Source organism: Oncorhynchus clarkii, chromosome 31, assembly GCF_045791955.1.
Source record: "Oncorhynchus clarkii lewisi isolate Uvic-CL-2024 chromosome 31, UVic_Ocla_1.0, whole genome shotgun sequence".
Taxonomy (NCBI): Eukaryota; Metazoa; Chordata; class Actinopteri; order Salmoniformes; family Salmonidae; genus Oncorhynchus; species Oncorhynchus clarkii.
In genome coordinates, this window is record NC_092177.1 from 38,261,535 (window position 1) to 38,275,694 (window position 14,160).

The 14,160-nt window shown below is 42.9% G+C and overlaps 1 protein-coding gene across 1 annotated transcript in view; it reads left to right on the top strand.

Moving 5' to 3' along the window:
• The first annotated feature begins 954 nt into the window (after positions 1–954).
• The window catches only part of LOC139390777 (relaxin receptor 1-like), a 119,054-nt gene continuing 105,848 nt past the window's right edge, over positions 955–14,160 (top strand). The window contains exon 1 of the mRNA XM_071138140.1: positions 955–1,026. Coding sequence (XP_070994241.1) covers positions 984–1,026 — 43 coding nt within the window. The 5' untranslated portion in view covers positions 955–983. The remainder of the gene's footprint in view (positions 1,027–14,160) is intronic.

Below are 14,160 nucleotides of genomic sequence, written 5' to 3' on the forward strand. Positions count from 1 at the left end.
CGACCTGAAGCTATTTCAGTATTATTGTCTTATCAGCATTTTCTACACAATGGTTTGAAATATTAAACTTATGGCCAGGGAAAAAGTTTGCACCTGTTCTATACTGTTTTTCTCTCTACCATATAACACAGGAGGAAGAACAAATAGGGAAAATAAGAAGGCATTGTAGACAAGTGTAAATTAAAACAGTTTGTGGCTTTTAACCCCTGCTGTAAAAACCAGGCACCACCTGGTGCAAATATTTTGTAAATCTGCAATTATGTTTTCATCTGTCAGCAAACAGCTTTCCAGCTAAGACAAAAATAGCCACGTTTTTGGTTAGAGCATGGTAGGTAATCGACCAAAACAGCTAAGAAGTTCATTCTCATGTTTCAACGCTCTTAGTTATTGTGGAAATTGACCCACTATGCTGTTTACTTTGTGCACCTACATCATATCGCTGAGTCTACCCTTAGTAAGGAACTTTTTTTTTGCATCAAACATCTTCATTGCTGTGGTAAAAATGCATTTATGGAAACTGTTTTCATCGTTTTACCTGCAGACACAAACTACAGTATGGCCACAGCCTGTAATCTTCCTCTCTGTCTCACACGCACTCTCTCTCTCTCTCTGTATATGTATATATATATATATATATATATATTTATGTATGTCTCTCTCTCTCTCGCTCTCCCCTGTTCCCTCTTCCTCTGTCGATGACAACGGTTCGCACTCGTCCTAGAGTAGCAGTGGAGATTTCAGCGCTTCAGTTGATGGCAATTGATTCTCTGGAGCAGTTGCGAATCGTTTTCTCTCCTGCTGGCACAAGACACGCCACTTAGCTTGCTTGCCAACCTCATCTTGATTGACATTATTTCTCAACTACCAAGTAGCCTAGCCCATCATGGTAACTGCAGTTCTTGGTCTACCGTTTTTACGCATTGGGGGCTTGCAAGAAAACTAAAACTTATTTTTTCTCGTGTTTGCTGTTACAGTTAAATATCATGCAAGCTTATGTCGCTTGGATCCTCATGTATGGAGTGACAGGTATGTTTATTCTAATTATATGTTGCACATAAGTTTGTTAAATGTGAAATGTATCAATATTGATTGATACTAGGGTTTTTAGTATAGTCTCTGTTTTTTCCCCTCCAATTCTGACATTGTTTGCATTTAATTTTGATAGGCTTTCTGAAAGTTTGCTTAGATCCAATTTCTTAGACTTGCAATAAGTGCAGCCTATATTGCAATAGAAGCAGCTAAATGCATCATATACTATATACCTTGCTATCGGAAATACTGTGGGACACTTGACAGATGAAATGACTTGTAAATGCCCTATTATGACATTGACGGACGAAATAAGAAAACTCAGGAAAATTAATTTGTTATGGTATATAATTGCCTTGCTGTGCATATGGTCCAATCCAGACTCCAGACTTAGCACACACCCCCATGAGTTTTGTGAAACCCCAACCCCCAGATAGCATATGAACATGTCATAAACCATTAATGGAAATTAGCTTTAAAACGGCAACACTTTCTCAGTCTCATAACAACAATAATTATAATCTATTCAGCTTCTATAGTGCTTTTCAGTACAGAAAGAATCTCAAAGCACTTGAAAATAATAATAAATAAGCCTCAAATAAAAAAAATATATATGTAGCTTCATAATAGAGAGTAGGTCTGGACTACAAACATTTTCAGCTAGAGAGTGAGATGATTTTCAGACGGAAACAAATATAGGTGATCAATATTTATTTCTAGGCAGTGTAATGAGTGTGTGTGAATAATGTGACAAAGGTGTGCTCTGAATACAATAGGTAGGCTAACGCATACAAAGCAGATAATCTGAAGGATCACAAAAATATTTTCTGCCCAAAAGTGCCGTTCTGACCCCCACTCTCCACCATAGCATGAAAAGTGCTTTTTGACATGGGTACGGTTTCGGTTTAGACTATTTAAAACATAATCACGGTTTTCGGTTTCAATTCTTTAAAAAAAAACCATTAAACTCATTATGAAATAATGACCTTAAAATGATTAGAGCTTTTTAAATGCAATGCCAAAACATTGAAAATACGAAATTTTCTCTCTAAGGTTCACATAGAAAAATAGGAAAGTACTATTAAATAATAAAATATATTCCACTATTTAGTTTTATATGACGACTTTATAATTTTTTATTCCTCCAAGTCATCATCTCATCTCTGTTTAGGCAGTAACAGCCAGCCAGACAACCATATAATGTTATTTCGGTTCTCCACATACTGTACATCCTATTTATCTAGACTAGCCTGCCTAAGTATACTGCAGCGCTGTCTGAAATGTTTTTTTTCTCGTTTTTCAAAGTAGAGAAGGCATTCTTTCATAAACTCTCTATCCCTCTTCTCATCGTTGTGTTGTGTACCTTCCTCTCTTATGTGGAATCGTATGCAGTCTGTGTGTATCTAACCTAACATAGCAGGCTAAACGTCTATCCATCTGTGTCCCAGCCGGAAAAGAACAGGCGCAATAGAATATGGTCATTGTAGTTTATTACCACGTTTCTGCACTGAACTAGGTTGAATATTTGCTTAATGAAAATTACAACTCCCTTCAGCCCAGCGTCCCAAAATAGATCTTGACTTCATTTTCATCTGGTGAATGATTTGATTTCTCTCTAGAGAAACGGCATGTTTGGCTTACAAAAAACACAGAACTAAATAAATAGAATTCAAGTAAATGTTGGTCAGTTAGTTATTATATAACCAAAACAATGCATTTAATCTCTCAGTACTACAGGAATGCAGCCCTCTAGACCAAACTCTTTGGTCCTTTAAAAACCTGCTGTATGTTGTGTGCTTTAGCTTGGAAAATAAGTAACTGTGACTCTGGATGACAACATAATGACGTTTGTTTCCAACATTAGGACTGTTTTCCTATAGAAGTAAAAATCCGCTTTGTGTTTTGTTTCCTTGACACGATACTAGCGAGTCCCATCCCTAATAATTGTCATGTTGTTTTATATGTTGACTTGTAAAAAACAATGTAAAACCTATAAAGGAAACCATTTCTTTTGTAGAGGTTACATTGTCAAAACATAAATGTTTCTCATAATATTATATACTGTATCTTTGTAGTAAATGGCCACAAGCATGTTTTCAATTGTGTATGTCATATAAGGCATATAAATTAACACACACTGTATACCACAGGCATACCATAGGCATATAAGGAAAACCAGACACAAATCTCAGCAGATCCTTTATTAGATTACTTATTAGATTTTTGAACAAATAATCTCCTTCTGCCATACAAGATGAGCTTCTTTATTGCATTTTTACCACATGTGATCACATCACACCAAGAAAGCTCTCGCCATTCAAACGTCCCTGCCAGTTCACTGTGTGAACACTGTAGCCTATTTTATATCCAGCAAACAAGAGCAAGGTGCTTTTTCCCCAATTGTATATATATTTTTATTGACAAAAATTGCCATTTCTGGAACACGCATTGGGCTAGGCAACTGATCAAGAGCTATAAGAGGAATAAAGAGAGGATGGAGAGAGAGAGAGGCCAGTGGAGATGCCAGAGGAGATGCATGAATTGCGCAAGAGGGAAACAGTGAAGACAGAAATGTGTAAATCAGGAGTTAATTCTTAGGCTGGCCTGTTAATCCACCACTCGTATGCTAGCGTATATATGCGTCAGTTTAATTAAATGTGCAATACAAAAAATATAGTGCCTAGGCCTATTTAATGAAACCCATTTAGGCAACAGATTTGAAAGCAGGGAATCCCATAGGGCGACGCACAATTGGCCCAGCGTCGTCTGGGTTAGGGTTTGGCCTGGGTAGCCGTCATTGTAAATAAGAATTTGTTCTAAACTGACTTGCCTAGTTAAATAAAGGTTCAATAAAATAAATAAATCCCTGTCTCATCCGTAAACACGTATTAATGCAAGTGTGCTCTAAAGCAGCTCACATCAGCAGGGTGGGGGGGACTTTATATTAGGAGGGACGTCGACCGTGCATCGCTAAAATAATTATTATATTCACATTTCCTCAATTTAAGTATTAGGCCGATGGGGACACCTATACATTTTGTAGCCAAGCATAAGTGATCAGTGTAGCCCTTCTTACAGTGCATTCGGAAAGTATTCAGACCCCTTGTCCTTTCCACATTTTGTTCTGTTACAGCCTTATTCTAAAATGGATGAAACTGTTTTTCCCCCCTCATCAATGTACACACAATGCCCCACAATGACAAAGCAAAAACAGGTTACAGAAAAAAAATACATAAGTATTTGGGGAGTTTCTCCAATTCTTCTCTGCAGATCCTCTCAAGATCTGTCAGGTTGGATGGGGAGCATAGCTGCACAGCTATTTTTAAGTCTCTCCAGAGATGTTCGATCGTGTTCAAGTCCAGACTGGGCCACTCAAGGACATTCAGAGGCTTGTCACAAAGCCACTCCTGCATTGTGTGCTTAGGGTTGTTGTTCTGTTGGAAGGATCACCCGAGTCTGAGGGCCTGAATGCTCTGGTGCAGATTTTCATCAAGGATCTCTCTGTTCTTGGCTCCGTTCATCTTTCCCTCGAACCTGACGAGCATCCCAGTCCCTGTCGCTGAAAAACATCCCCACAGCATGATGCTGCCACCACCATGCTTCACCAGAGGGATGGTGCCAGGTTTCTTCCAGAGGTGAAGCTTGGCGTTCAGGCCAAAGATTTAAATCTTGGTTTTATCAGACCAGAAAATCTTGTTTCTCATTGTCTGAGAGTTCTTTAGGTGCTTTTTAGCAAACTACAAGCAAACTACTAAGGAGTGGCTTCCATCTGGCCACTGCAGAGATGGTTGTCCTTCTGGAAGGTTCTCCCATCTCCACAGAGTAACCAAGAACTCCATTGGGTTCTTGGTCAAGGTCTGACCAAGGCCCTTCTCCCCGATTGCTCAGTTTAGCGGGTGGCCAGCTCTAGGAAGAGTCTTGGTGGTTCCAAACTTCTTCCAATTAAGAATGTTCTTTGGGACCTTCAATGCTAATATTTGGTACCCTTCCACAGATCTGTGCCGAGGCACAATCCTGTCTCTGAGATCTACGGACAATTTTTTCAACATCAAGGCTTGGTTTTTGCTCTGACATGCACTGTCAACTGTGACCTTACATAGACAGGTGTGTGCCTTTCCAAATCATGTCCAATCAATTGAATTTACCACATGTGGACTCCAAGTTGTAGAAACATCTCAATGATGATCAATGGAAACAAGATGCACCTAAACTCAATTTTGAGTATCTTAGCAAAGGGTCTGGACACTTATGCAAGGTGTAAAGTATTTCTGTTTTGTATTTTTAATACATTTGAAAACATTTCTAATTACCTGTTTTTGATTTGCCATTACGGGGTATTGTGTGTAGACTAATGAGGGAAATATGTATTTAATCCATTTTAGAATGAGGTTGTAACGTAGCAAAATGTGTGAAACGTCAAGGGGTCTGAATACTTTCTGAATGCACTGTCATTGGTGTAGCCTTGTATCACCTAGACATGATGTTGTAATATCTTCACATCTAGAATAAAGAACATCAGGCCTCCGTCATAAACTCAATTTAATGAAAAAATAAAGGTGGCAGTTTAGAAAAACGAAGGTCCATTCAGAAGGTATCCTAAAGAATCCTGTCTGGACTCCATCTTTAAATAAGAGAGGAGGGACAAATAGTATAACCGAAAAGAGCATAAACAAATCATTGTGATCAGTAAGTGCGGGAAATAATGACAGGTGCCAGTTTTGCGTTTCTTTCCTCTCATTAATGGAATGCAACTGAAGCAAACGTAGCACGATTATTTCTAAATAAAAATGTCTAGGTTGGATCCATTCCAGTGCCCACATGCATACATGGCACCGGAGGAGGAGATGGCTGCCGTTTTACGGTCCCTTATCCATTTGCGCTATTGTGTGTGTTTTTAAAAAGGTTATTTGTAACTTATTTTGTACATAATGTTTATGACCGAAAAGAGCTTCTAGATATCAGGACAGTGATTACTCACCCCATTACTGGAAGAAGATTTTTTCTTTAACGAGTCGGATGCAAATGATTTACTTTGGACATCCGACAAGGCCCTCATCCCCGTCATTCGCAAGAGAAAGAGACGGAAATGTCGGGGATGTAGGTCTGGGTACCTTGTAAGGATCCGGCGGCGAGTGGGTAATCTGCCTTTACCATCGGTTCTATTAACCAACGTACAATCATTGGATAATAAAATAGATCAACTACGAGCACGCAAATCCTACCAACGGGACATTAAAACTGTAATATCTATTTCACTGAGTTGTGGCAGAACGATGACCTGAATAACATACAGCTGCTGGTTTCACACTTTTTCGTCAGGATAGAACAGCTGTCTCCGGTAAGACAAGGGGTGACAGTCTGTGTAAATTTATAAACTACAGCTGTTGCACAAAATCTAAGGAAGTCTCAAGGTTTTGCTCACCTGAGGTAGAGTATCTCATGATAAGCTGTAGACCACACTATTTGCCAATAAATGTTTCATCTACATTCTTCGTAGCTGTCTGTTTACCACCACAAACCGATGCTGGCACTAGGACCGCACTCAATGAGCTTTATACGGCCATAAGCAAACAGGAAAATGCTCATCCAGAGGTGGCGCTCCTGGTGGCTGGGGACCTTAATGCAGGGAAAATGTAATCAGTTTTACCTACTTTCTACCAGCATGTTAAATGTGCAACCAGAGAGAAAAAAACTCTTGACCACCTTTACTCCACACACAGAGACGTGTACAAAGCTCTCCTACGCCCTCCATTTGGCAAATCTAACCATAATTATATCCTCCTGCTTACAAGCAAAAACTAAAGCAGGAAGCACCAGTGACTCGGTCAATACAAAAGTGGTCAGATGAAGCAGATGCTAAACTACAGGACTATTTTGCTTGCACAGACTGGAATATGTTCTGGGATTCTTCTGATGGCATTGAGAAGTACACCACATCAGTCACTGGCTTCATTAATAAGTGCATCAATGACGTTGTCCCCATAGTGACTGTATGTACATACCCCAAACAGAAGCCATGGATTACAGGCAACATCCGTATTGAGCTAAAGGGTAGAGCTGCCGCTTTCAAGGAGTGGAACTCTAACTCGTAAGCTTATAAGAAATTCCGCTATGCCCTCAGACGAAAATGTGCAAACAGGCAAAGTGTCAATACAGGATTGAATCCTACTACACCAGCTTAGACGCTCGTCGGATGTGGAAGGGCTTGCAAACTATTACAGACTACAAAGGGAAGCACAGCCGCGAGCTTCCCAGTGACACAAGCCTACCAGACAAGCTAATTTACTTCTATGCTTGCTTCGAGGCAAGTAACACTGAAACATGCATGAGAGCATCAGCTGTTCCGGATGACTGTGTGGTCACGCTCTCCGTAGCCAGAACCGCCTGGTGCTACCACACAGCAAGCGATACCGGAACGCCAAGTCTAGGTTCAAAAGGCTTCTTAACAGATAACAGCTTCTACCACCAAGCCATAAGACTCCTGAACAGCTAATCAAATGGCTACCCAGACTATTTGCATTGCCCCCACCACCTCTTGTACACTGCTGCTACTCTATGTTTATTATCTATGCATAGTCATTTTAACTCTACCTACATGTACATATTACCTCAATTACCTCGACTAACCGGTGTCCCCGCACATTGACTCTATACCAGCACCCCCTGTATATAGCCTCGCTATTGTTATTTTATTGCTGCTCTTTAATTATATGTTACTTTATTTTTTTTAAATGTACTTATCTATTTTGACTTTAAACATTTTTTTAAACTGCATTGTTGGTTAAGGGCTTGTGAGTAAGCATTTCAGTCTGTAAGGTCTACTACACCTATTGTATTCGGCACGTGACATAATTTGATATGATTTGCCCATTCAACATGCTCATAAGCTACCATGAAATTGAATCATCTGGTGGGAACTGTTGTACTTTATTATCCAAATATTATGGACAGGCATACTGAGCAGTGAGCACATAAAGTGAAAGATAACATTGCTTCAGTATAACCCTTTAAAAATACATATCATAACCTAGTTAAATCAAGTAACCTTTAAAATACATATCACCTAGTTAAGTCAAGTAAGGTTAAACAACACACACTGTGCAGATGTTGATTTGCTATCCCTCCTGCATATAGATATGGGGGCAAAGGGAATTTGTATTGCCTTAATGACTGCTGGCTGCTTGTAACGGGTTTCCTCCTCTTCTGAGGAGGAGTAGGAAGGATCGGACCAATATGCAGCGTGCTACCTTTCCATGTTAATATTTATTTAAACTGAAATACAAAATAACAAGAGAACGAACGAAAACGAAACAGTTCTGTCTGGTGCAGACACAGAGACAGAAAACAACTACCCACAAATCATAGTGGGAACACAGGCTGCCTAAATATGGTTCTCAATCAGAGACAACGATTGACAGCTGCCTCTGATTGGGAACCGTAGCAGGCCAAAAGCAGAAAAACAAAACATAGAACAAAAACATAGAATGCCCACCCCAACTCACGCCCTGACCAAACTAAAATAGAGACATAAAAAATAAACTAAGGTCAGGACGTGACAGTACCCCACCCCAGAAAGGTGCGGACTCCGGCCGCAAAACCTAAACCCACAGGGGAGGGTCTGGGTGGGCATCTGTCCGCGGTGGCGGCTCTGGCGCGGGACGTGGACCCCACTCCACCATAGTCTTAGCCCACTTAAGTGGCGCCTTTGGAGCGGTGACCCTCGCCGCCGACCTCGGACTGGGGACCCTTGCTGCGGGCCACGAATAGACGCGAGACTCTGGCAGCGCCGGACAGGCGGGAGACTCCGGCAGCGCCGGACAGGCGGGAGACTCCGGCGGCACTCCGGCGGCTCCTGACTGACGGGCGGCTCCGGCATCTCCTGACTGACGGGCGGCTCTTACAGCTCCTGACTTACGGGCGGTTCCGGTAGCTCCTGACTTACGGTCGGCTCCGGCAGCTCCTGACTTACGGGCGGCTCCGGCAGCTCCTGACTGACGGGCGGTTCCGGTAGCTCCTGACTTACGGGCGGCTCCAGCAGCTCCTGACTTACGGGCGGCTCCGGCAGCTGGCCCCGAATAGACGGGAGATTCCGGCAGTGCCGGACAGGTGGGAGACTCCGGCAGCGCCTTAGTGAAGGGCAACTCCTGCAGCTCCTGACTGACGGGCGGCTCCGGCAGCTCCTGACTGACGGGCGGCTCCGACAGCTCCTGACTGGCGGGCGGCTCCTGCAGCTCCTGACAGACGGGCGGCTCCGGCAGCTCCTGACAGACGGGCGTCTCCGGCAGCTCCTGACAGACGGGCGTCTCCGGCAGCTCCTGACTGACGGACGGCTCCGACAGCTCCTGACAGACGGGCGTCTCCGGCAGCTCCGGACAGACGGGCGTCTCCGGCAGCTCCGGACAGACGGGCGGCTCTGGCAGCTCGGACAGACGGGCGGCTCTGGCAGCTCTGGACAGACGGGAGAACCTGGAGGGAGGAGACGTAAAGACAGCCTGGTGCGTGGGGCTGCCACAGGACCCACCAGGCTGGGGAGACCTACAGGAGACTTGAGCGTGGAGGAGGCACCGGATGGACCAGGCTGTGGGGGAGCACTGGAGCTCTGGTGCGCAGCCTTGGCACCACTCCTCCAGGCTGGATGACCACTTTAGCCCGGACCCTCCAGAGTGCAGGCACAGGTTGAACCGGGCTGTGGGCGAGGACTGGAGATCTGGTGCATACCACTCGCACCTCTCCCTTTGGCTCAGTACCCACATTCGCCCGGCATGGGCGGAGAGCAGGCATAGGACGCACTGCACCCTCCCAGTGCCCCGGAGACACAGCACGCAGAGCCGGCACAGGATACCCTGGGCCGAAACAGGGTACCGGAGACCAAACACGCTGGGCCGGCACAATACGCCCTGGCTGGATGCCCACTCTCGCATGGCACTTGCGGGGGGCTGGCCTATAGCGCACTGGTCTATGAGCGCGTACTGGCGACGCCTTGAGCTTAACCGCATAACACGGTGCCTGACCAGTACTGCGCTTCTTCCGGTAAGCACGGGGAGTTGGCTCAGGTCTATCGCCTGACTCCGCCAATCTCCCCGTGTGCCGCCCCCCCCCCCCCCCCCCCCCTCCCCCCCAAAAAAATTGGTGGGCTGCCTCTCGTGCCTGTTGCACTACCATACCTCATATCGCTAACGCTCAGCTTTCGCTGCCTCCAGCTCTTCCTTGTGGTGGCGATTTTCCCCAGCCTGTGCCCAGGGTCCCTTGCCTTCCAGTATCTCCTGAGTCCAGAACCCTCTGCTCCTGGTTACCACGCTGCTTGGTCCGGTTGTGGTGGGTAGTTCTGTAACGGTTTTCCTCCTCTTCTGAGGAGGAGTATGAAGGATCGGACCAATACGCAGAGTGGTACGTGTCCATGTTAATATTTCTTTAAACTGAACACAAAACAAAATAACAAGAGAACGAACGAAAACGAAACAGCTCTGTCTGGTGCAGACACAGAGACAGAATAAAACTACCCACAAATCATAGTGGGATCACAGGCTGCCTAAGTATGGTTCTCAATCAGAGACAACGATTGACAGCTGCCTCTGATTGGGAACCGTAGCAGGCCAAAAGCAGAAAAACAAAACATAGAACAAAAACATAGAATGCCCACCCCAACTCACACCCTGACCAAACTAAAATAGAGACATAAAAAAGGAACTAAGGTCAGGACGTGACACTGCTGATGTTTCGCATTCAGATATTGTAGTTGAGGTGGTGCTGTTTATGAACTTTGGAGATATTTGCAAGGGTCTCAGTCATATAAATAATGTACTGTATTTTCCCACAATTTGTTTGTAAGGGAGTATTGAGGTCATGGGACCTTTTTAAATAACTGTTCAGGTTATTTTAGTGATGTGGAATGAACATCAGTAGAGAGTCAATGATATAGAAATAATCTCCTTCATGATGCTCATACCATAGAGATACATATTGTTGCTCATACATTAAATCTAACATGTTTTAGTCTTGCACTGTGCTTTCCTCAAATTGGCAAGGCAAAGATTTTGGCCCTGAGAGTCATGCTTAAATAACATTGTTAACACTTTCAGATATCAAACATATATTGACTAGAAAAATCTATAATTGAACATACTGTATTAGCATTACACATATTGTAAGAAACATCCAAGAAAATGTTTGGCAGAGCACAAGGTTGCTCTGCGGCTCGATGCTGGAAAGGGTCCACATTGACAGATGGACTGAGAAACGGATCAACATCAGTCTTAGTCAACATCAGCAGACTAAAATAACTTTCATTTGCATGGATTTTGTACACAGATCAAGAGATGCTTTTTGTATTGATTCAGATTTATTTGGCATTGTTAGGTTCTGAACAAAACAGAGTAAAAACTCAAACGGACGACTAGGAAAAGCTCAAAGTAAGTTTCCTCACCCACTAGGTCATACAGCTGCAAAGACAAAAAAAATTGTGCTCTGTCCCTTTACACAACACATATATTTATAACCTCCTACTAGGCAGGGTCAACTCCTTACACATCTAGACAGCCAATACATCTCTGTTGCTAGGCAGGAACTTAATTGGTTCATCTCACTGGTGTAGTCATGGCCCTGCCTGATGCTCGAACCTCCCTGTGGCTTGGAAGTGTATCCATGTGAAATAGGACTGTAGTGGGAGGGTCATTGGGTTGGGCCCCTCCGGCCCCCCCTTCCAGAGGTTTCTTGTCTCTTCAAGTGTTGACTTGAATTCCTCGCTTCTCCCTAGTTCCGCAGCTGGCCTGCGTTATCAGAAACTGAAACCAGACGGTTGACCTTTGCCTCCCTCCTTCGTAACAAAATAACATGTTCAAACAGAATATTAACTTTCTGCACTTCCCCTACCTCAAGCTTCTATCCACCCTTCATTGTCCCCAATATATACATTCCTTATACATGTGAAGAAATCAATAAGTTCTAGTATTGTAACATGAATAAGTATATTTCAAGCTAGAATCCAACAGCATGAAAAAGTCATTGAGCACACAGGCTACATGAAAGGCAAATGTCTTTTAAAGTGTCCCATGCAAACTAATTTAAAGTGCTACTTCATTCCAAAATCAGTGTGGCAGATGTTTCTTCTTTCTTCAAACGTTATCAAATGTCACCATGAGTCAGCTTTCCCATTCATTTGGGGCTGATCTGGAACTTTATTGTAACAGATGGCATGGAAGGTGGACTCATCTCAGCATCAGGCCACTTTAAATATTGGAAAATGCCTGACAAACCTTGATTTTTGGAATGGACTAGGACTTTAGTTAGTTGGGAAGCTGTCCTAATTTGGACACCATAGGGGTAAGAAGGGGCAAGTGAAGGTACACTTGATTATGTGGTATTTATGTGATTGATATCGATTGCAGATGTCAGAGAGGATTAAACGCCAAATACTATCAAATAGTCAGCCACCAACTAAAAAGTGAACATTGTAGCAAGTGCATCACATGACATTTACAAATAGAACTTGGCTTCTATGATATACTGTATCTGGAATGTACTGCATCTGGAATGACACGGCTCTGTAAATGCGGTGGATATTTTATGTCAATTACCCTAACTTGAAATGGAAACAATATGCGGATCTCCCTTTTGACCCTAGTAGAGACACAGATTGATCGCTCTTTCCCTTCAACTTTTCAGAGCAACTACTGTATATGACATGCTTATGTCTCGGAGGGAGAATGTTGGAAAAAGGTTGTCAGTGTCAACAATTCCATCTTGACTGGCATTTACCTATATCCCTGGTGAAGAGGACTTTTAATGTTCTGAGGTCAAATGCAATTATCTGGGATGGTCAGCCAGTATGACTAGACTGGAGTGAGGCTTTTGAGGTTGTAGTTGATGACATGGCCCACGTGCAACCATGCAATTTAACTGACATGATTGTGTGGCTTTACAACATTGGCGTAGGCCGTTCACTGCATCACCTGCTATGGTGGGAACAGATGTTGGATAAGTAGCTTTGCAAATATCTTTTGAAAGATGTTACACAAGAGAGATGGTTTCAAGATTTGTTAAGGAAACACACAAGCAGCTCTTATTAGGATGGATGAGCAAGGACTTCTGAAAGATAATTGATGTATCTCTTCTCGACATCTGGTAATCTTTGGTGGTAAAATATGAACGTTTAGCACCAGTGAGGCATGCAGATAATTTTTTAAGGTCTTCGGGAAAGGTGTTCTGTCTTCGAAAAGATGAGAGATGAGTTTTGAAAGATAATCCATACATTTTATACCAGTGACAATCTAAGAAGGTTAAGTGCTCCTTTGGTCTGAAAAATAAAACTTAACTGAATGATGTAATCCCACTGTGAAAGGAGAAAATGAGAAAGTGTTTCACTGATGTCTTATCAGGCATAAGTGTTACATTGACAGCCACTTGGTATAATATAATACAGTATATCAGGAAAAATAAGAATCTTTATTCATACCCTTTGGTTATCATGAGAGATGTATAGTAACTAGATTCCACAAGCTGTGCTCATTAGCTTAAAGGTGAACTATGTCAACACCAAAGGAGAAATCTCAATTATTTTCTAAACAGCAAAGCATTCTGTATAATGATGCAGGTCAATCAATGTTGTACACATATACCATTGCGTATAAAGTTTGGAATGACACAATTTCGTGTGTACAACATCTTAAGACCTGCAACGCTATATTGAGAGCTTTGCCATTTCTAAAAGGACGTACTTGGGTGTTTTTGGAGCCTTGGTTCATGTTTTTCCAGTGCCACCATACTGCAGAACAAGTATGAGAAAGTGATTTGCTCTTTGGGGTAAATGATATCACAAAAAGGTGTCTGGATCCTTCTATAACATGCCATTTACGTCAAAAGTAGAGATTTAGATGGAAGAAAAACGGATCCTTTAGGCTATTTATAAATTAAAGCAATATGACGTCATCCTTTATAGCTGGGCAATTTCCTTCTTTCAGAATTTGACCACAGCAGAATAGAAATTTGCCAAGACTGCCATTGGCTATTCCTAATGTACCCACGCCTCTAGGGAAGGCACAAATACAGTAGATTAGCCTCTCCATTGGATACCAAGCAGTTAGCCTTGCTAATGCTACCCAGCATTAATGCTCCATTAATCCCTGGAAACTGTGG